Source organism: Oncorhynchus tshawytscha, linkage group LG13, assembly GCF_018296145.1.
Source record: "Oncorhynchus tshawytscha isolate Ot180627B linkage group LG13, Otsh_v2.0, whole genome shotgun sequence".
In the NCBI taxonomy this organism is placed as follows: domain Eukaryota; kingdom Metazoa; phylum Chordata; class Actinopteri; order Salmoniformes; family Salmonidae; genus Oncorhynchus; species Oncorhynchus tshawytscha.
Window position 1 is genome coordinate 95,222,583 of NC_056441.1, and position 23,684 is coordinate 95,246,266.

Consider the following 23,684-nt stretch of genomic DNA (forward strand, 5'->3'; position numbering starts at 1 on the left):
AGGTACTGGCCTATCCTAGAGTGCAGAGAGAAAATTATCATCAGGTACTGGCCTATCCTAGAGGCCAGAGAGAATATTATCATCAGGTACTGGACTATCCTAGAGGCCAGAGAGAATATTATCATCAGGTACTGGCCTATCCTAGAGGCCAGAGAGAATATTATCATCAGGTACTGGACTATCCTAGATGCCAGAGAGAATATTATCATCAGGTACTGGACTATCCTAGAGGCCAGAGAGAATATTATCATCAGGTACTGGCCTATCCTAGAGGCCAGAGAGAGATAGTCAGTCTGTATCTGAAACAACAGATTGGAACTGGGAGGAAAGAGGGGCATGCAGCGGAATGTATCCACACACACACACAAACAAATCTATCTCTTCCCCGGCCAGAAGGGAAAAACTGCAGGGTTGAAAGTATGACATCAACTACGGGTAACTTCCAAAAGAAAGGAAACACCAACACAGAGTGTTTTAATAGGGCGTTGTGCCACCACGAGCCAGAACAGCTTCAACACACCATGGCATAGATTCTACAAGTCTGGATCTCTATTGGAGGGATGCAGCACCATTCTTCCACCAGAAGTGTTGGTTGATGTTGGTGGAGAACTGTCTCAGGCGCTGCTCCAGAACCTCTCATAAGTTCTCCATTGGGTTGAGATCTGGTGACATCATGTTCATGCTCATCAAACCATTCAGTGACCTCTCATGCCCTGTGGATGGGGGCTTTGTTATCGTCTGGGGGCATAGCCATGGTAACCAAAATAATGGCCTGCTCAGAATTTTTAGACGTAACCTTCAGTATGTTGGGATGTTATTTAACTCAGGATACACACCTGCTTTCAATATACTTTGTATCCCTCGTTATCTCAAGTGGTTCCTTTATTTTGGCAGTTACCTGTAGGCAGAGCTGTTTAACCGGTTCCACGATGGGAATAACGAACCTGTATGTAGATCTACCTCATCCTGACCACTGTAGATGACTGTAGTCTACCTCATCCTGACCACTGTAGATGACTGTAGTCCACCTCATCCTGACCACTGTAGATGACTGTAGTCTACCTCATCCTGACCACTGTAGATGACTGTAGTCTACCTCATCCTGACCACTGTAGATGACTGTCTTCTACCTCATCCTGACTGCTGTAGATGACTGTAGACCTGCCTCATCCTGACTGCTGTAGATGACTGTAGACCTGCCTCATCCTGACTGCTGTAGATGACTGTAGACCTGCCTCATCCTGACTGCTGTCGATGACTGTAGTCTACCTCATCCTGACCGCTGTAGATGACTGTGGTCTACCTCATCCTGACCACTGTAGATGACTGTAGTCTACCTCATCCTGACCACTGTAGATGACTGTAGTCTACCTCATCCTGACCACTGTAGATGACTGTAGTCTACCTCATCCTGACCACTGTAGATGACTGTAGTCTACCTCATCCTGACCACTGTAGATGACTGTAGGTCTACCTCATCCTGACCACTGTAGATGACTGTAGTCTACCTCATCCTGACCACTGTAGATGACTGTAGGTCTACCTCATCCTGACCTCTGTAGATGACTGCATGTCTACCTCATCCTGACCACTGTAGATGACTGTAGGTCTACCTCATCCTGACCACTGTAGATGACTGTAGTCTACCTCATCCTGACCTCTGTAGATGACTGTAGGTCTACCTCATCCTGACCACTGTAGATGACTGTAGGTCTACCTCATCCTGACCACTGTAGATGACTGTAGTCTACCTCATCCTGACCACTGTAGATGACTGTAGTCTACCTCATCCTGACCTCTGTAGATGACTGCATGTCTACCTCATCCTGACCACTGTAGATGACTGTAGGTCTACCTCATCCTGACCACTGTAGATGACTGTAGTCTACCTCATCCTGACCTCTGTAGATGACTGTAGGTCTACCTCATCCTGACCACTGTAGATGACTGTAGATCTACCTCATCCTGACCACTGTAGATGACCATAGTCTACCTCATCCTGACTGCTGTAGATGACTGTAGGTCTACCTCATCCTCACCACTGTAGATGACTGTAGGTCCACCTCATCCTGACCACTGTAGATGACTGTAGTCTACCTCATCCTGACCACTGTAGATGACTGTAGGTCTACCTCATCCTGACCACTGTAGATGACTGTAGGTCTACCTCATCCTGACCACTGTAGATGACCGTAGTCTACCTCATCCTGACTGCTGTAGATAACTGTAGGTCTACCTCATCCTCACCACTGTAGATGACTGTAGGTCTACCTCATCCTGACCACTGTAGATGACTGTAGGTCTACCTCATCCTGACCACTGTAGATGACTGTAGTTTACCTCATCCTGACCACTGTAGATGACCGTAGTCTACCTCATCCTCACCACTGTAGATGACTGTAGGTCTACCTCATCCTCACCACTGTAGATGACTGTAGGTCTACCTCATCCTAATGACTGTAGGTCATCCTGACCACTGTAGATAAGTGCATGCACTACAACTGTGAATGCATTGTTAAGTCAACATTTGTATAATAGTTCACAGCTGCCCTTTAATGGAGTTAATTCAATCCTTTTACTATGTACCCTATCATGCTCTATACATAACTAGAGAGGTTCCTTAAGGATATATTCTGCTGCTATGCTTCCCTAATGTAGATCTAAGCTGTTTCCCTAATGTAGATCTAAGCTGTTTCCCTAATGCAGATCTAAGCTGTTTCCCTAATGTAGATCTAAGCTGTTTCCCTAATGCAGATCTAAGCTGTTTCCCTAATGCAGATCTAAGCTGTTTCCCTAATGCAGATCTAAGCTGTTTCCCTAATGCAGATCTAAGTTGTTTCCCTAATGCAGATCTAAGCTGTTTCCCTAATGCAGATCTAAGCTGTTTCCCTAATGCAGATCTAAGCTGTTTCCCTAATGTAGATCTAAGCTGTTTTCTTAATGCAGATCTAAGCTGTTTCCCTAATGTAGATCTAAGCTGTTTCCCTAATGTAGATCTAAGCTGTTTCCCTAATGCAGATCTAAGTTGATTCCCTAATGTAGATCTAAGCTGCTTCCCTAATGTAGATCTAAGCTGTTTCCCTAATGCAGATCTAAGCTGTTTCCCTAATGCAGATCTAAGCTGTTTCCCTAATGCAGATCTAAGCTGTTTCCCTAATGCAGATCTAAGCTGTTTCCCTAATGCAGATCTAAGCTGTTTCCCTAATGTAGATCTAAGCTGTTTCCCTAATGTAGATCTAAGCTGTTTCCCTAATGTAGATCTAAGCTGTTTCCCTAATGCAGATCTAAGCTGTTTCCCTAATGCAGATCTAAGCTGTTTCCCTAATGCAGATCTAAGCTTTTTCCCTAATGTAGATCTAAGCTGTTTCCCTAATGCAGATCTAAGCTGCTTCCCTAATGTAGATCTAAGCTGTTTCCTAATGTAGATCTAAGCTGTTTCCCTAATGTAGATCTAAGCTGTTTCCCTAATGCAGATCTAAGCTGTTTCCCTAATGCAAATCTAAGCTGTTTCCCTAATGCAAATCTAAGCTGTTTCCCTAATGTAGATCTAAGCTGTTTCCCCAATGCAGATCTAAGCTGCTTCCCCAATGCAGATCTAAGCTTTTTCCCCAATGCAGATCTAAGCTGTTTCCCCAATGCAGATCTAAGCTGTTTCCCCAATGCAGATCTAAGCTGTTTCCCTAATGCAGATCTAAGCTGTTTCCCTAATGCAGATCTAAGCTGTTTCCCTAATGCAGATCTAAGCTGTTTCCCTAATGTAGATCTAAGCTGTTTCCCTAATGTAGATCTAAGCTGTTTCCCTAATGTAGATCTAAGCTGTTTCCCTAATGTAGATATAAGCTGTTTCCCTAATGCAGATCTACGCTGTTTCCCTAATGCAGATCTAAGCTGTTTCCCTAATGTAGATCTAAGCTGTTTCCCTAATGTAGATCTAAGCTGTTTCCCTAATGTAGATCTAAGCTGTTTCCCTAATGCAGATCTAAGCTGTTTCCCTAATGCAGATCTAAGCTGTTTCCCTAATGCAGATCTAAGCTTTTTCCCTAATGTAGATCTAAGCTGTTTCCCTAATGCAGATCTAAGCTGCTTCCCTAATGTAGATCTAAGCTGTTTCCCTAATGTAGATCTAAGCTGTTTCCCTAATGTAGATCTAAGCTGTTTCCCTAATGCAGATCTAAGCTGTTTCCCTAATGCAAATCTAAGCTGTTTCCCTAATGTAGATCTAAGCTGTTTCCCCAATGCAGATCTAAGCTGCTTCCCCAATGCAGATCTAAGCTTTTTCCCCAATGCAGATCTAAGCTGTTTCCCCAATGCAGATCTAAGCTGTTTCCCCAATGCAGATCTAAGCTGTTTCCCCAATGCAGATCTAAGCTGTTTCCCTAATGCAGATCTAAGCTGTTTCCCTAATGCAGATCTAAGCTGTTTCCCTAATGTAGATCTAAGCTGTTTCCCTAATGCAGATCTAAGCTGTTTCCCTAATGCAGATCTAAGCTGCTTCCCCAATGCAGATCTAAGCTTTTTCCCCAATGCAGATCTAAGCTTTTTCCCCAATGCAGATCTAAGCTGTTTCCCCAATGCAGATCTAAGCTGTTTCCCCAATGCAGATCTAAGCTGTTTCCCTAATGCAGATCTAAGCTGCTTCCCTAATATGGATCTAAGCTGTTTCCCTAATATGGATCTAAGCTGTTTCCCTAATATGGATCTAAGTTTATTCCCTAATGCAGATCTAAGTTGATTCCCTAATGCATATCTAAGCTGTTTCCCTAATGCAGATCTAAGCTGTTTCCCTAATGCAGATCTAAGCTGTTTCCCTAATGCAGATCTAAGCTGTTTCCCTAATGTAGATCTAAGCTGTTTCCCTAATATGGATCTAAGTTTATTCCCTAATGCAGATCTAAGTTGATTCCCTAATGCATATCTAAGCTGTTTCCCTAATGCAGATCTAAGCTGTTTCCCTAATGCAGATCTAAGCTGTTTCCCCAATGCAGATCTAAGCTGTTTCCATAATGCAGATCTAAATCAAATCAAATCAAATCAAATTGTATTTGTCACATACACATGGTTTGCAGATGTTAATGCGAGTGTAGCGAAATGCTTGTGCTTCTAGTTCCGACAATGCAGTAATAACCAACAAGTAATCTAGCTAACAATTCCAAAACTACTACCTTATAGACACAAGTGTAAGGGGATAAAGAATATGTACAAAAAGATATATGAATGAGTGATGGTACAGAGAGGCATAGGCAAGATACAGTAGATGGTATTGAGTACGGTATATACATATGAGATGAGTATGTAAACAAAGTGGCATAGTTAAAGTGGCTAGTGATACATGTATTACATAAAGATGCAGTAGATGATATAGAGTACAGTATATACGTATACATATGAGAAGAATAATGTAGGGTATGTAAACATTATATTAGGTAGCATTGTTTAAAGTGGCTAGTGATATATTTACATCATTTCCCATCAATTCCCATTATTAAAGTGGCTGGAGTTGAGTCAGTGTGTTGGCAGCAGCCACTCAATGTTAGTGGTGGCTGTTTAACAGTCTGATGGCCTTGAGATAGAAGCTGTTTTTCAGTCTCTCGGCCCCAGCTTTGATGCACCTGTACTGACCTCGCCTTCTGGATGATAGCGGGGTGAACAGGCAGTGGCTCGGGTGGTTGCTGTCCTTGATGATCTTTATGGCCTTCCTGTAGCATCGGGTGGTGTAGGTGTCCTGGAGAGCAGGTAGTTTGCCCCCGGTGATGCGTTGTGCAGACCTCACTACCCTCTGGAGAGCCTTACGGTTGTGAGTGGAGCAGTTGCCGTACCAGGCGGTGATACAGCCTGATAGGATGTTCTCGATTGTGCATCTGTAGAAGTTTGTGAGTGCTTTTGGTGACAAGCCGAATTTCTTCAGCCTCCTGAGGTTGAAGAGGCGCTGCTGCGCCTTCTTCACGATGCTGTCTGTGTGGGTGGACCAATTCCGTTTGTCTGTGATGTGTACGCCGAGGAACTTAAAACTTACTACCCTCTCCACTACTGTTCCATCGATGTGGATAGGGGGGTGTTCCCTCTGCTGTTTCCTGAAGTCCACAATCATCTCCTTAGTTTTGTTGATGTTGAGTATGAGGTTATTTTCCTGACACCACACTCCGAGGGCCCTCACCTCCTCCCTGTAGGCCGTCTCGTCGTTGTTGGTAATCAAGCCTACCACTGTTGTGTCGTCCGCAAACTTGATGATTGAGTTGGAGGCGTGCGTGGCCACACAGGCGTGGGTGAACAGGGAGTACAGGAGAGGGCTCAGAATCCACCCTTGTTGGGGCCCCAGTGTTGAGGATCAGCGGGGTGGAGATGTTGTTGCCTACCCTCACCACCTGGGGGCGGCCCGTCAGGAAGTCCAGTACCCAGTTGCACAGGGCGGGGTCGAGACCCAGGGTCTCGAGCTTGATGACGAGGTTGGAGGGCACTATGGTGTTAAATGCCGAGCTGTAGTCGATGAACAGCATTCTCACATAGGTATTCCTCTTGTCCAGATGGGTTTGTGCAGTGTGGTTGAGATTGCATCGTCTGTGGACCTATTTGGGCGGTAAGCAAATTGGAGTGGGTCTAGGGTGTCAGGTAGGGTGGAGGTGATATGGTCCTTGACTAGTCTCTCAAAGCACTTCATGATGACGGAAGTGAGTGCTACGGGGCGGTAGTTGTTTAGCTCAGTTACCTTAGCTTTCTTGGGAACAGGAACAATGGTGGCTGACTCAGGTTACTGACTCTAGTCCTGTGTAGGTTACTGACTCTAAGCTGTTTCCCAAATGCAGATCTAAGCTGTGACTGTAGGTCTACCTCATCTGTCATCTAGTCCTAATGCAGAGCTGTGTGCTCACTGATGCTTGTATGAAGCTGTGATGCTCCTCTACACTCATGGTTCGTTCTCTCTCTCCTCCTCATCTCATCTCTCCTCCTCGTCTCCTCCTCATATCTCATCTTTATCTCTCTCCTTTCACTTCTATCTATTCTCTCTTCTCTACTCTCGTATCTCATCTCGTCTCTCCTCTCATCTCCCCTCCTCATGTCCTCTCTCCTCCATCTCCCCCATCATGTCCTCTCCTCCTCCTCTCTCCTTTCTCTCCTATCTCTTCTCCCTTCTCTCCTCTCGTATCTCGTCTCTCCTCCTCATATCTCCTCCTCTTCTCTTCTCCCTTCTCTCCTCTCCTATGTCGTCTCCCCTCTCATCTCACGTCCTCTCTCCTCATCTCTCCTCCTCGTCTCTCCTCTCTCTTCTCTCTTATATCCTCTTCTCTCCCCTGTAGTATCTCATCTCTCCTCCTCTCCTCTCCTGACTCTAGTCCTGTGTAGGTTACTGACTCTTGTCCTGTGTAGGTTACTGACTCTTGTCCTGTGAAGGTTACTGACTCTAGTCCTGTGAAGGTTACTGACTCTAGTCCTGTGTAGGTTACTGACTCTAGTCCTGTGAAGGTTACTGACTCTAGTCCTGTGAAGGTTACTGACTCTAGTCCTGTGTAGGTTACTGACTCTAGTCCTGTGTAGGTTACTGACTCTAGTCCTGTGTAGGTTACTGACTCTAGTCCTGTGTAGGTTACTGACTGTAGTCCTGTGTAGGTTACTGACTCTAGTCCTGTGTAGGTTACTGACTGTAGTCCTGTGTAGGTTACTGACTCTAGTCCTGTGTAGGTTACTGACTCTAGTTTTAGTATATACCAACACTGTGATATATGTCTAGATATAGTAGGTATAGTACATACCAACACTCTCTGTTTCTCCATCTCTGTCGCTCAATTCAATAAAATGTCAATTTAATTCAATTTTTAAATTTAAGGGCTTTATTGGCATGGGAAACATATGTTAATGTTGCCAAAGCAAGTGATATAGATAAACAAACAAAAGTGAAGTAACCAATAAAAATTAACAGTAAACATTACATTACAAAAGTTTCAAAATAATAAAGACATTACAAATGTCATACAGTGATGTAATGATGTACAAATAGTTAAAGTACAAAAGGGAAAATAAATAAACATAAATATAGGTTGTATTTACAATGGTGTTTGTTCTTCATTGGTTGCCCTTTTCTTGTGGCAACAGGTCACACATCTTGCTGCTGTGATGTCACACTGTGGTATTTCATCCAGTAGGGTTTCTACCCCCAAGCCATGAGACTCCTTAACATCTAATTCAATTACTACCCAGACTGTTTGCATTGCCCCCCCCAACCCCCCACCTCCTCTTTTATGCCACAACTACTCTCTGTTATTATCTATGCATAGTCACTTTAATAACTCTACCTACATATTACCTCAATTATGTCGACTAACCGGTGCCCCCGCACATTGACTCTGTTCCGTTACCCTTTGTATATACCCTCGCTATTGTTATTTTACTGCTGCTCTTTAATTACTTGTTCCTTTTATTTCTTATTCTAAATCATTATTTTTGAAACTGCATTGTTGTTTAGGGGCTTTGTAAGTAAGCATTTCACTGTGAGGTTGTATTCAGCGCATGTGACTAATACAATTTGATTTGAGTTCAGCAGCCAATTGAAGTCAGGCCAACTGAGCAGTGTAAACCACAGGGAGGGAGGGGTGTCACCTCGACCTGTCCAGGCCTGCTAACCCTGCAGCACATTAACACACCTTCCCCCTCTCTAGAAAGACGGATACAGTGTTTTGAAGCTACACCCTTCACAGACCAGATTTACCAATGACTAGGACATCATCCCTCCCCTTCACACCTGGTGTTCAGCATTAATATTCCCACCATCCTGGAAACACCTGGTGTTCAGCATTAATGTTCCCACCATCCTGGAAACACCTGGTGTTCAGCATTAATGTTCCCACTAGCCACCTCCCCTTCACAACTGGTGTTCAACATTAATATTCCCATTAACCACCTCCCCTTCACAACTGGTGTTCAGCATTAATATTCCCACCATCCTGGTTACACATGGAGTAAACAATTAACAAGTCAAAAATACAGTAGAAAAAAGGAGAGTCTATATACATTGTGTGCAAAAGGCATGAGGAGGTAGGCGAATAATTACAATTTTGCAGATTAACACTGGAGTGATAAATGATCAGATGGACATGTACAGGTAGAGATATTGGTGTGCAAAAGAGCAGAAAAGTAAATAAATAAAAACAGTATGGGGATGAGGTAGGTGAAAATGGGTGGGCTATTTACCAATAGACTATGTACAGATGCAGCGATCGGTTAGCTGCTCAGATAGAAGATGTTTGAAGTTGGTGAGGGAGATAAAAGTCTCCAACTTATCGATTTTTGCAATTCGTTCCAGTCACAGGCAGCAGAGTACTGGAACGAAAGGCGGCCAAATGAGGTGTTGGCTTTAGGGATGATCAGTGAGATACACCTGCTGGAGCGCGTGCTATGGATGAGTGTTGCCATCGTGACCAGTGAACTGAGATAAGGCGGAGCTTTACCTAGCATGGACTTGTAGATGACCTGGAGCCAGTGGGTCTGGCGACGAATATGTAGCGAGGGCCAGCCGACTAGAGCATACAAGTCGCAGTGGTGGGTGGTATAAGGTGCTTTAGTGACAAAACGGATGGCACTGTGATAAACTGCATCCAGTTTGCTGAGTAGAGTGTTGGAAGCAATTTTGTAGATGACATCGCCAAAGTCGAGGATCGGTAGGATAGTCAGTTTTACTAGGGTAAGTTTGGTGGCGTGAGTGAAGGAGGCTTTGTTGCGGAATAGAAAGCCGACTCTTGATTTGATTTTCGATTGGAGATGTTTGATATGAGTCTGGAAGGAGAGTTTACAGGCTAGCCAGACACCTAGGTACTTATAGATGTCCACATATTCAAGTTCGGAACCATCCAGGGTGGTGATGCTGGTCAGGCAGCGAACGGTTGAAAAGCATGCATTTGGTTTTACTAGCGTTTAAGAGCAGTTGGAGGCCACGGAAGGAGTGTTGTATGGCATTGAAGCTCGTTTGGAGGTTAGATAGCACAGTGTCCAAGGACGGGCCGGAAGTATATAGAATGGTGTCGTCTGCGTAGAGGTGGATCAGGGAATCGCCCGCAGCAAGAGCAACATCATTGATATATACAGAGAAAAGAGTCGGCCCGAGAATTGAACCCTGTGGCACCCTCATAGAGACTGCCAGAGGACCGGACAGCATGCCCTCCGATTTGACACACTGAACTCTGTCTGCAAAGTAATTGGTGAACCAGGCAAGGCAGTCATCCGAAAAACCGAGGCTACTGAGTCTGCCGATAAGAATATGGTGATTGACAGAGTCGAAAGCCTTGGCAAGGTCGATGAAGACGGCTGCACAGTACTGTCTTTTATCGATGGCGGTTATGATATCGTTTAGTACCTTGAGCGTGGCTGAGGTGTACCCGTGACCGGCTCGGAAACCAGATTGCACAGCGGAGAAGGTACGGTGGGATTCGAGATGGTCAGTGACCTGTTTGTTGACTTGGCTTTCGAAGACCTTAGATAGGCAGGGCAGGATGGATATAGGTCTGTAACAGTTTGGGTCCAGGGTGTCTCCCCCTTTGAAGAGGGGGATGACTGCGGCAGCTTTCCAATCCTTGGGGATCTCAGACGATATGAAAGAGAGGTTGAACAGGCTGGTAATAGGGGTTGCGACAATGGCGGCGGATAGTTTCAGAAATAGAGGGTCCAGATTGTCAAGCCCAGCTGATTTGTACGGGTCCAGGTTTTGCAGCTCTTTCAGAACTTTCAGAACATCTGCTATCTGGATTTGGGTAAAGGAGAACCTGGAGAGGCTTGGGCGAGTAGCTGCGCGGGGGGCGGAGCTGTTGGCCGAGGTTGGAGTAGCCAGGCGGAAGGCATGGCCAGCCGTTGAGAAATGCTTGTTGAAGTTTTCGATAATCATGGATTTATCGGTGGTGACCGTGTTACCTAGCCTCAGTGCAGTGGGCAGCTGGGAGGAGGTGCTCTTGTTCTCCATGGACTTCATAGTGTCCCAGAACTTTTTGGAGTTGGAGCTACAGGATGCAAACTTCTGCCTGAAGAAGCTGGCCTTAGCTTTCCTGACTGACTGCGTGTATTGGTTCCTGACTTCCCTGAACAGTTGCATATCGCGGGGACTATTCGATGCTATTGCAGTCTGCCACAGGATGTTTTTGTGCTGGTCGAGGGCAGTCAGGTCTGGAGTGAACCAAGGGCTATATCTGTTTTTAGTTCTGCATTTTTTGAACGGAGCATGCATATCTAAAATGGTGAAGAAGTTACTTTTAAAGAATGACCAGGCATCCTCAACTGACGGGATGAGGTCAATGTCCTTCCAGGATTGGAATCATGTAGTAAGCCAAAAAGTTCTTTATTCTTGTCACAGTCGTCATATGGAGGAGACCAAGGCGCAGCGTGCTAAGCGTACTGTACACACTTCTTTAATAAAGAAAGAACACTGAACAAACTATACAAAACAACAAAACGAACCGTGAAGCTAATATGGCTAGTGCAGACAGGCAACTAAACATAGAATAAGAACCCACAAACTACCTGAGGAATATGGCTACCTAAATATAGACCTTAGAAAGGCAGGGTAGGATAGATATAGGTCTGTAGTAGTTTGGGTCTAAAGTGTCTCCCCCTTTGAAGAGGGGGGTGACCGCGGCAGCTTTGCAATCTTTGGGAATCTCAGACGATACGAAAGGGTGGTTGAACAGACTAGTAATAGGGGTTACAACAATTTCGGGCAGATCGTTTTAGAAAGTCGAGGGTTCAGATTGTCTAGCCCTGGCTTGTTCCCCTTGCCCTTTCCCACTACCCCCCCGCCCCCACCCCCCACCCCACCATATACCCTGGCCCTTTCCCATTGCCCCCCCCCACCACCATATACCCTGGCCCTTTCCCTTTACCCTGACCCCTGTTTCTGCCCCCTGGCCCCCACCATGTTCCCTGGCCCTTCTCCTGGCCCTATCCCTGGCCCTTTACCCTGGCCCCTGTTTCTGCCCCCTGGCCCCCACCATGTTCCCTGGCCCTTCTCCTGGCCTTATTCCCTGGCCCTTTACCCTGGCCCCTGTTTCTGCCCCCTGGCCCCCACCATGTTCCCTGGCCCTTCTTCTGGTCCTATCCCCTGGCCCTTCTCCTGGTCCTATCCCCTGGCCCTTCTCCTGGCCCTAACCCCTGGCCCTTCTCCTGGCCCTATCCCCTGGCCCTTTACCCTGGCCCCTGTTGCTTCCCCCTGGCCCCCACCATGTTCCCTGGCCTTTCTCCTGGTCCTATCCCCTGGCCCCCACCATGTCCCCTGGCCCTTCTCCTGGCCCTTTCCCTGGCCCTTCCCCTGACCCTATCCCCTATCCCCTGGTCCTGCCCCCACCCCACCATGTTTCCTGGCCATTTCCCCTGGCCCTTCCCCCTGACCCTATCCCCTATCCCCTGGTCCTGCCCCCTGGTCCTGCCCTGTCCCAGGCTTCTATTTTGGACACAACCAGAGTGTTAATGTAATACTCTTATTAGTGTAACTGTCACTTTAAGAGATGTGGTACATTGTAACTTCTCATGTCTATGGGTTTTCATATTGAAGATATAGCAAAAAGCTTTGATGTAAAACCTCCTATTTTCTCCTTCACTGTCTGTCAGACTGATATCCTCCCTAATCCCACATGTAATCATTGACCAGGGAGCATCCCAAATGGGACCCTATTCCCTCCCTATATAGTGCACTCATTTTGACCAAAGCTCTATGGGTCCTGGTCAAAAGTAGTGCACTAAATAGTGAATAGGGTACCATTTGGGATGCTTCCCATTTGGGTGTTTTGACTGTCAACCCCTCCTCCCTTCATCCAGTGTGTTTGGTTAGTGACAGTTGGTCTGCTTGCTATCTCTTATCAGGGTAGGGTGATGTCATCCTGTCATTGGCCAGGTAACATCAACACTGTTTTGTAGTCTAACCGAAACCAGAGTGAGAGAGAGACCTTGTTTAGTCAAAGCTAAACAAGGTCTCCTCTCTCTCTCTCTCTCTCTCTCTCTCTCTCTCTCTCTCTGTTTTTCTCTCTGTTTTTCTCTCTCTCCCCCTCTCTCTCTCTCTCTTTGTTTCTTTCTCTTTCTCTCCCCTTCTCTCTCTCTGTCTCTCCCCCTCTCTCTCTCTCTCTCTCTCTCATTCTCCCTCCCTCCCTCGCTATCTCTCTCTCTCTTCCTCTCTGTCCCTTTTTCTCTCTCGTTCTTCCTCCCTCCCTCTCTTTTATCTAACTCTCTCTCTCCCTCCCTCCCTCCCTCCCTCTCTCCCTCCCTCCCTCCCTCCCTCCCTCCCTCCCTCCCTCCCTCCCTCCCTCCCTCCCTCCCTCCCTCCCTCGCTATATCTCTCTTCCTCTCTGTCCCTTTTTCTCTCTCATTCTCCCTCCCTCCCTCCCTCCCTCCCTCCCTCCCTCCCTCCCTCCCTCCCTCCCTCCCTCCCTCCCTCCCTCCCTCCCTCGCTATCTCTCTCTTCCTCTCTGTCCCTTTTTCTCTCTCGTTCTACCTCCCTCTCTTTATATCTAACTCTCTCTCCCCTTCTCTCTCTCTCTCCTTCTCTCTCTCATTCTCCCTCCCCTCCCTCCCTCATTCCCTCGCTATCTCTCTCTCTCTTCCTCTCTGTCCCTTTTTCTCTCTCGTTCTACCTCACTCTCTCTCTTTCTCTCTCTCTCTCTCTCTCTCTCTCTCTATTCAAAGGGCTTTATTGACATGTTAAACATATGGTAACGTTGCCAAAGCAAGTGAAATAGATAATAAACTAAAGTGAGACGAAACAATAAAAAATGAACAGTAAACATTACACTCACAAAAGTTCCAAAAGAATAAAGACATTGTAAATATCATATGATTTATATTTACAGTGTTGTAATGATGTGGAAATAGTGTCTCTCTCTGTGATACTGTGTTTAGGTGTGACAGAGACTCTCCAGGGCTGTATTTTTACATTAACAGTCATTGCCAAGGTCAGAGGGGTCAAATCCCCAGTGTACATTTCTTCTTTGCCTCTAGATCAAATACAACTTCATCATTAATTCAATGAAATAATAGTACTAATGTTTCTGGTTTTACAGCGCCTTCAGAAAGTATTCAACTCCCTGGACTTTTCCCACATTGTGTTGTGTTACAGCCTGAGATTTTGTGGCACTAATCTACTCACAATATCCCATTATGTCAATTTAGTTTTGAGATTTTTATACAAATGAATAAAATATGAAAAGCTTAAATAGCTTGAGTCAATAAATGTTCAGTCTTTGTTATGGAAAGACTAATAGGTTCAGGAGTAAAACATGACATAATAAGTTGCATGGACTCACTCTGTGAGCAACAATAGTGTTTAACAAGATTTTTTAGTGACTACCTCATCTCCGTACCACACACATACAGTTGTCTGTAAGGTTCCTCAGTCGAGTAGTGCATTTCAAGCACATATTCAACCAATCAAGACCAGGGAGGGAAGATGGGTAAAACATAATAGTGAAGTTATTAATTACACTTTGGATGGTGTGTCGATACACCCAGTCACTACAAAGATACAGGCGTCCTTCCTAACTCAGTTGCCGAAGAGGAAGGAAACCGCTTAGGAATTTCACCATGAGGTCAATGGTGACTTTAAAACAGTTACTGAGTTTAATGGCTGTGAAAGGAGAGAACTGAGGATGGATCAACAACATTGTAGTTACTCCACAATACCTTAATGACAAAGTGAAAAGAAGGAAACCTGTACAGAATAGAAATATACAAGAACATGCATCCTGTTTGCAACAAGGCACTAAAGTAATACTTCAAATGTCACAAAAGAATACCCTTTTTGTCCTGAATAACAAAGCATTATGTTCGGGGCAAATCTAACACAACACATCACTATGTATCATGCTTCATATTTTCAAGCATGTGGTGGCTGCATCATGTTATGGGTATGCGTGTTATTGACATGGAATACATAGTTTTTTTAGGATAAAAATAAATGGTGTAGAGCTAAGCACACAAATCCTAGTGGAAAACTTGGTTCAGTCTTCTTTCCACCAGACACTGGGAGAAAAATTCAGAGCAATAACCTAAAACGCAAGCCCAGTCTACACTGGAGTTGCCCACTAAGATGACATTGACTCTTCCTGAGTGGCCGAGTTGCAGTTTTGACTTAAATTGGGTTGAAACTCTATGGAAAGAATGGATAATGTCTATCTAGCAATAATCAACAACCCATTTGACAGACCATTAATACTTTTTTGAAAGAATAATGGGCAAATATCGCACAAACCAGGTGTGCAAAGCTCTTTGAGACTCACAGCTGTAGTTGTTGCCAAAGGTATTTCTAACATGTATTGACTCAGGGGGTTGCATACGTATAATAATCAAGATATATTAGTGTTTTACTTTTAATTTATTTTAGAAATGTTTTTTAAAAATGATTCCACTTTGACAATACCGAATATTTGGTGTAGATTGTTGACAAAAAATGACAATTTAATACATGTCAATCCCTCTTTGTAACTCAACTAAATGTGGAAAAAGTCAAGGGTGTTGAATATTTTCCAAATAGGCCGTTGGAAAATGGAAGTTGACACAGGAACGGGTCCCGCAGGGTTTCTGGCAGGAATGGGAGTTTTAGATTCAAGTTCGGAACAGGACTGGATCGACAGTCCACAGGAACCGTTGGTTACTACTTTACCTCAGATTCATGCTGAGACATACTTTACACCTTTATATATGCATGTGTTCATCCGGTTAGTAGAAATGCTGCCTTCATCTGGTAATGTGGTTTTCAGCTGTGTGTGCAGGCCGCTGTGGAAGTATTGCTGAGCAGCAGCCAAACTGAGAAGTTGTATGGTTACTCACGTCCTGAGCGGGGACACACAGACAAGCAGTTATTTCTCTTTTCTGCCTGTATAAATGAGCACGGGAAGGGAGTGATTTTTATCTGGACGGGACAGGAACGTTCTGGGGTTATAGAACTGTTGAGGGATCAGGACAAGACGGGACAGGAATGAATTTGTACTCCCGTGTCAACCTCTAGTCAGAAGCCTCTACAGTAGTGTAGTGATAACATAAAAACAGTTTGATCTGTAGTTGTGTGACAGTCTGATGGAGTAGGCTATACAGCTTCCAGTGGTACATGCAACAAGGAATCATTGTGTGCAGAGGAGAAGAAACTGAAAGAGAGAGAGGACTGAGCTGCACTTCCTAACCTCCTGCCAAATGTATGACCATAATTGAGACACATATTTCCCTCGGATTACACACATCCACAAAGAATTTGAAAACAAACCCAATGTTGATAAACTCCCATATCTATTGAGTCAAATACCACAGTGACATCACAGCAGCAAGATTTGTGACTTGTTGCCACAAGAAAAGGTCAACCAGTGAAGAACAAACACCATTGTAAATACAACACATATTTGTGACTGACCGCTCTTATGTAGCAAAATCTGAAATTGTGTTTTTTTTTACATTGCATAAAAGTAGAGACTCAGAGCTACACAATTGTATATCATTCACTACAGTTGAGAAACAATGAAAGTTTATAAACTTTTAAGAAAATGGCCCTTGAATGTTTTGATATACCTACTGGAGAGCTCCTCTTTGTCTCCACCCATTCAGCATCGTTCACACCCACTTCAGCCTTAGCCCCGCCCATTCAGCATCGTTCACACCCTCTTAAGCTTTAGCCCCGCCCATTCAGCATCGTTCACACCCTCTTAAGCTTTAGCCCCGCCCATTCAGCATCGTTCACAACCTCTTAAGCCTTAGCCCCACCCATTCAGTATCGTTCACACCTTCTTCATCTTTAGCCCCGCCCATTCAGCATCGTTCACACCCGCTTAAGCCTTAGCCCCGCCCATTCAGCATCGTTCACATCCTCTTAAGCCTTAGCCCCGCCCATTCAGCATCGTTCACACCCTCTTAAGCCTTAGCCCCACCCATTCAGCATCGTTCACATCCTCTTAAGCCTTAGCCCCACCCATTCAGCATCGTTCACACCCTCTTAAGCTTTAGCCCCGCCCATTCAGCATCGTTCACACCCTCTTAAGCATTAGCCCCACCCATTCAGCATCGTTCACACCCTCTTAATCTTTAGCCCCGCCCATTCAGCATCGTTCACACCCTCTTAAGCCTTAGCCCCGCCCATTTAGCATCATTCACACCCTCTTAAGCCTTAGCCCCACCCATTCAGCATCGTTCACATCCTCTTAAGCCTTAGCCCCACCCATCCAGCATCGTTCACACCCTCTTAAGCTTTAGCCCCGCCCATTCAGCATCGTTCACACCCTCTTAAGCTTTAGCCCCACCCATTCAGCATCGTTCACACCCTCTTAATATTTAGCCCCGCCCATTCAGCATCGTTCACACCCTCTTAAGCCTTAGCCCCACCCATTCAGCATCGTTCACACCCTCTTAAGCTTTAGCCCCACCCATCAATATAAGGATTCACATGTGAGGCCATGTGCTAAACCGAGTGAGTACAGTAGTGTACTATACAACCAAAGATTTCAAGACTAAAGGCTGGTTTATTCTACAGGTGTGATCGTAAATTAAATCTGGAATGCCAGAGTGTGCTCTGGGCATTCATAAACTCAGAGCGTTGTCAGATTGTCAGTTCGTAAACTCAGAGCGTTGTCAGATTGTCAGTTCGTAAACTCAGAGCGTTGTCAGATTGTCAGTTCGTTGGTTACTGCAACTCTGCTGCTGGCAACAATTTAATTATGATTTTTTTGTCAACGTTTACTCGGTGTTGAGCGTTAGTACATTTGTCAGTTATTCTGCACTCTGGTACACTCAGACGAGAGTGCTCTGAAATCAAAGTAGATACCTAGAGTGAATTTACCAGCTATGTCTTATCGACGATTGTCGCAGTGACATAAAAAACATTCTATTGAAATAGTTACTTGCATAGTGGAGTCTTTTTTTTTATACATGTAGCCAGCTAGCTAAACAATTAACCATATTCCCAACTCATAACGTTACCATGAACCTGCAGGTAGCTAACCAACCAGGTTAACTAATTAACATTAGGCTATAAATAGCAATGCAAATGGCTCTGCGATACAAATAGTATTACTACACAGATCATACACGTAACGTTAGCTTGCTAAGCAAGTCAGCTAACGTTATCTAGCTAGCTAACAGTACACATTCACTTGAAATGAAAATGAGTTTCTGACAATTAGAATCGTGTAATATCTGAAAATGTAGCTAGCTTGACTCTCTTACCCGTAAACATGGTTGGATTCTTCTCCCTCCCTGTCACGGATGCCATTGTTGCCATTAGTTTGAAGATGTAATCCAGAGACAGGTGTTTTTTCCATCTCCTTAGCTATCATACTCTAATTCCACTGATTTCAAAACTCAGTCCTCCAGAAAGTCGAGAGCAACACTTATGCAGTTCTACTATGTGATATTGTAAGAAAGATTTAACTACACATACTCACTAGCTCATAGTATAGACAGATGTGTGCTACATGGCAGACCAATCCAAACTCATCTCTAGCGGGAAGGTTGCTGACTTTTTCCATGGCTTAACCAACTAGGCTTGTAATTTAATTGTTTTTGTATTTACAGATGGCATACACGTTTGTTATTCAGGAACATGAAAGTTCACATGTTCCATTTTGATTTAAAAAACATGTTATGTTCAAATGGCTCTCCTGTGAAGTAGTGACACGCAACATGCGCCTAGTTTCCTGAAACGAGTCACATTTATGTTTATGTATTTCCCTTTTATACTTTAAGTTTTTGCACATCATTACAAAACTGTAAATAGCCATACTATGACATTAGAAATGTCATTTTAATTTGGTACTTTTGTGAGCGTAATGTTTACTGCTCATTTTGATATTGTTTACTTCACTTTTGTTTCTCTCTCTCTAGTGATGAGAGAGAGAGAGAGAGAGAGAGAGAGAGAGAGAGAGAGAGAGAGAGAGAGAGAGAGAGAGAGAGAGAGAGAGAGAGAGAGAGAGAGAGAGAGAGAGAGAGAGAGAGAGAGAGAGAGAGAGAGAGAGAGAAAAGAGAGAGAGAGAGAGAGAGAGAGAGAGAAAAGAGAGAGAGAGAAAAGAGAGAGAGAAAAAAAAAACTAGGTGCTGCTGTAGGCCCTCCTTGGTTGGGGACAGAAGCACCAGCTCATCAGAAGACATTTGACTTCAGAGGCTGGGTGCGTATTCTGTTCTGTTGATTTGTTGATTTATATATTGAAGAGGGTTCAAGCGGCATCCCTGTCTCACCCCACGGCCCTGTGGAAAGAAATTTGTGTTTTTTTGCCAATTTTAATTGTTCACTTGTTGTTTGTGTACATTGTATAATGTGATATTTTTTCACCAAACACCACTTACCATAAATTTGTATAGCGGACCCTCATGCCAAATTGAGTCAAAGCTTTTTTGAAATCAACAGACTTTGCCTTATGGTTTGTTTGTTTGTCAATTGGGGTGTGTGGGGTGAATACGTGGTCTGTCGTATGGTAATTTGGTAAAAAGCCTATTTGACGTTTGCTTAGTACATTGTTTTCACTGAGGAAATGTACACGTCTATTGTTAATGATAATGCTGAGGATTTTGCCAAGGTTGCTGTTGACACATATCCCACTGTAGTTATTGGGGTCAAATCTGTCTCCACTTTTGTGGATTGGGGTGATCAGTCCTTGGGTCCAAATATTGGGGAAGATGCCAGAGCTGAGGATGATGTTAAAGAGTTTAAGTATAGCCAGATGGAATTTGTGGTCTGTATATTTTATCATTTCATTTAGGATACCATCAACACCACAGGCCTTTTTGGGTTGGAGGGTTTTTATTTTGTCCTGTACTTCATTTTTGGGACTACGTCAATTTTATTCCCCACAATTCCCTCTGGTTGGCATCTGTGTGGGCTGAGAGTCTGAGAGGGTAAAGAGAATGAGGAGGATGAGGTCTCTCTCTCTCCATCTCTCTCTCTCTCTCTCTCTCTCTCTCTCCATCTCATTCTCTCTCTCATCTCTCCATCTGTCTCTCTCTCTCCATTTCTCTCTCACCATCTCTCTCTCTCTCTCCATCTCATTATCTCTCTCTCTCTCTCTCTCTCTCTCTCTCTCTCTCTCTATCTCTCTCTCACCATCTCGCTCTCTCTCCATCTCATTCTCTCTCTCATCTCACCATCTCTCTCTCTCTCTTTCTCAGTATTGTTGTTTCAGTGCCGCCACAGCCAATGGTCCAGCTGTAAAACCATGAAATACAGTACCCGAGTTGAGAGCAGGGACACAGGGTCTGTATGTAGGAGGAGGGGAAGAGGGGCGAGATGGTGAGGAGAGGAGGAGAAGGTGAGGAGAGGAGAAGGGGGGGAGGAGAAGAGAAGATGATGGTATGTAGGGAGAAAGAAGGATGGGTTAGAGAGAGAGGATGATGGAGTTTATAATTGTATTTATTTAACTAGGAAAGTCAGTTAAGAACAAATTCTTATTTACAATGACAGCCTACCGGGGAACAGTGGGTTAACTGCCTTGTTCAGGGGCAGAACGACAGATGTTTACCTTGTCAGCTCGGGATGGAGATAGAGGGAGGTAGAGAGAGAAGGATGGATATAGAGGGAGGTAGAGAGAGAATGATGGCGGTAGAGAGAGAAGGATGGATATAGAGGGAGGTAGAGAGAATGATGGAGGTAGAGAGAGAAGGGTGGATATAGAGGGAGGTAGAGAGAGAAGGATGGATATAGAGGGAGGTAGAGAGAGAAGGATGGATATAGAGGGAGGTAGAGAGAGAAGGATGGATATAGAGGGAGGTAGAGAGAGAATGATGGAGGTAGAGAGAGAAGGATGGATATAGAGGGAGGTAGAGAGAGAAGGATGGATATAGAGGGAGGTAGAGAGAGAAGGATGGATATAGAGGGAGGTAGAGAGAGAATGATGGAGGTAGAGAGAGAAGGATGGATATAGAGGGAGGTAGAGAGAGAAGGATGGATATAGAGGGAGGTAGAGAGAGAAGGATGGATATAGAGGGAGGTAGAGAGAGAAGGATGGATATAGAGGGAGGTAGAGAGAATGATGGAGGTAGAGAGAGAAGTATGGATATAGAGGGAGGTAGAGAGAGAAGGGTGGAGAAAGGAGTTGTGTTGAGGGACAGCTGAGCTGACGTTAGGGTTTTAGAACTGCTGTGCCAGCTAGTCTCAGTGGTTTACTGAGACTAGCTGGCACCACAGTTCTAACCTGGCAGGATGGTTTACTGAGACTAGCTGGCACAGCAGTTCTAACCTGGCAGGATGGTTTACTGAGACTAGCTGGCACCACAGTTCTAACCTGGCAGGATGGTTTACTGAGACTAGCTGGCACCACAGTTCTAACCTGGCAGGATGGTTTACTGAGACTTGAAGTTCACAGTTGTCTTAAATACACTCTTTTGCTCAAAAGATATTTTTGACCTTTTAGTGTTCTTTACTGTATTTATACTGGGCTATCGCTTTTCAACAGGAACCGTTCAACAAGCACTGGAGGACGTCTAAGTGTCGAGGTTTAGGGATCGGGTCGTTTTTGTGGAACTCTGGGTGTGTGGTGGGTGTTTCCCTGGGATTAAATATGTGGAGCTTGCAGTGTGTGTGGATGGATGGTGCGTCTGCACTCTGCCAAGCAGGCTGGAATGGACTTGTGGGCCTGCAGATCATAATGAAATGTTGTTTTGTTCTCTTTCCCTCTGCTTCCCTCTCTCTCTGTCTCCCCCTTTCCCCTCCCCCCTCTCTCCTCCTCCCCTCCCTCCCCCTCTCTCCTGCTCCCCTCCTCCTCTCCCCCTCCTCCTCTCCTCCCCCTCCCCTCCTCCTCTCCTCCCCTCCCCCTCTCCTCTCCTCCCATCCTCTCCTCCCCTCCCCCTCCCCTCTCCTCCCCCTCCTCCTCTCCTCTCCTCCCCCTCCCCTCCTCCTCTCCTCCCCTCCCCCTCTCCTCTTCTCCCATCCTCCCCTCCCCTCCCCTCTCCCCCTCCTCTCCTCTCCTCCCCCTCCCCTCCTCCTCCCCTCCCCTCTCCTCCCCTCCCCCTCTCCTCTTCTCCCATCCTCCCCTCTCCTCCCCTCTCCTCCCCCTCCTCCTCTCCTCTCCTCTTCCTCCTCTCCTTTCCTCTCCCCTCCCCCTCTCCTCCCATCCTCCTCCCCTCCTCCTCTCCCTCCCCGCCCCCCCCCCTCCTCCTCTCCTCTCCTCCCCTCCCCCCTCTCCTCCTCTCCTCCCATCCTCCCCCTCCTCCTCTCCCTCCCCGCCCCCTCCTCTCCTCCTCCTCCTCTCCTTTCCTCCCCTCCCCTCCTCCTCTCCTCCCATCCCTCCCCCTCCCCCTCCTCTCCTCTCCTCTCCTCCCCTCCTCCCCTCCCCTCTCCTCCCCTCCCCTCACCCTCTCAGCTGGAGATGGACAGAGTGTCCAGATGGACTCCATTAAGTCAGGCTTCGTGGGCTCCCAGGTGGAGCTGCGTTGTATCTTCGTTAATTCCAACCCTCCAGTCAAGATCTCTCAGGTGACGTGGCAGAAGTTCCTGAACGGCACCAAACAGAACGTGGCCATCGCCAACCCGTCGCTGGGGGTGTCCGTGCTCCCGCCCTTCAAGGAGAGGGTGACCTTCAAGCAGGCTGCGGTCCGCCACCGCACCCCGTCTCTGGAGGATACCACCATCATGTTCTCCAACCTGAGGCTGTCTGATGAGGCCGCATACATCTGCGAGTACACCACCTTCCCTGCTGGGAACCGAGAGAACATGGTCAACCTCACCGTGTTTGGTAACAACCCATTATGACACTGCAAGACATTCTAGTCAGCCCCCTCAATTAGAATTACCTGATAACCAAGACATTCTTGTCAGCCCCCCTCAATTAGAATGACCTGATAACCAAGACATTCTAGTCACCCCCTCAATTAGAATGACCTTGATAACCAAGACATTCTAGTCACCCCCTCAATTAGAATTACCTGATAACCAAGACATTCTAGTCACCCCCTCAATTAGAATGACCTCATAACCAAGACATTCTAGTCAGCCCCCTCAATTAGAATGACCTCATAACCAAGACATTCTAGTCAGCCCCCTCAATTCGAATGACCTCATAACCAAGACTTTCTAGTCAACCCCCTCAATTAGAATGAACTGATAACCAAGACATTCTAGTCACCCCCCTCAATTAGAATGACCTTGATAACCAAGACATTCTAGTCACCCCCCTCAATTAGAATTACCTGATAACCAAGACATTCTAGTCACCCCCTCAATTAGAATGACCTCATAACCAAGACATTCTAGTCAGCCCCCTCAATTAGAATGACCTCATAACCAAGACATTCTAGTCAGCCCCCTCAATTCGAATGACCTCATAACCAAGACTTTCTAGTCAACCCCCTCAATTAGAATGAACTGATAACCAAGACATTCTAGTCACCCCCTCAATTAGAATGACCTGATAACCAAGACATTCTAGTCACCCCCTCAATTAGAATGACCTCATAACCAAGACATTCTAGTCACCCCCTCAATTAGAATGACCTCATAACCAAGACATTCTAGTCACCCCCTTTATTAGAATGACCTCATTACCAAGACATTCTAGTCACCCCCTCAATTAGAATGACCTCATAACCAATACATTCTAGTCACCCCCTCAATTAGAATGACCTCATAACCAAGACATTCTAGTCACCCCCTCAATTAGAATGACCTCATAACCAATACATTCTAGTCACCCCCTCAATTAGAATGACCTGATAACCAAGACATTCTGGTCACCCCCTCAATTAGAATGACCTGATAACCAAGAC

General features: G+C 45.5%; 1 protein-coding gene across 1 annotated transcript in view; it reads left to right on the forward strand.

Moving 5' to 3' along the window:
* Window positions 1-23,684, forward strand: part of LOC112238700 (nectin-1) — a 160,638-nt gene that overhangs the window by 70,369 nt on the left and 66,585 nt on the right. The window contains exon 2 of the mRNA XM_042296551.1: window positions 22,283-22,654. Within this exon, the coding sequence (XP_042152485.1) occupies window positions 22,283-22,654 (372 nt within the window). The remainder of the gene's footprint in view (window positions 1-22,282; window positions 22,655-23,684) is intronic.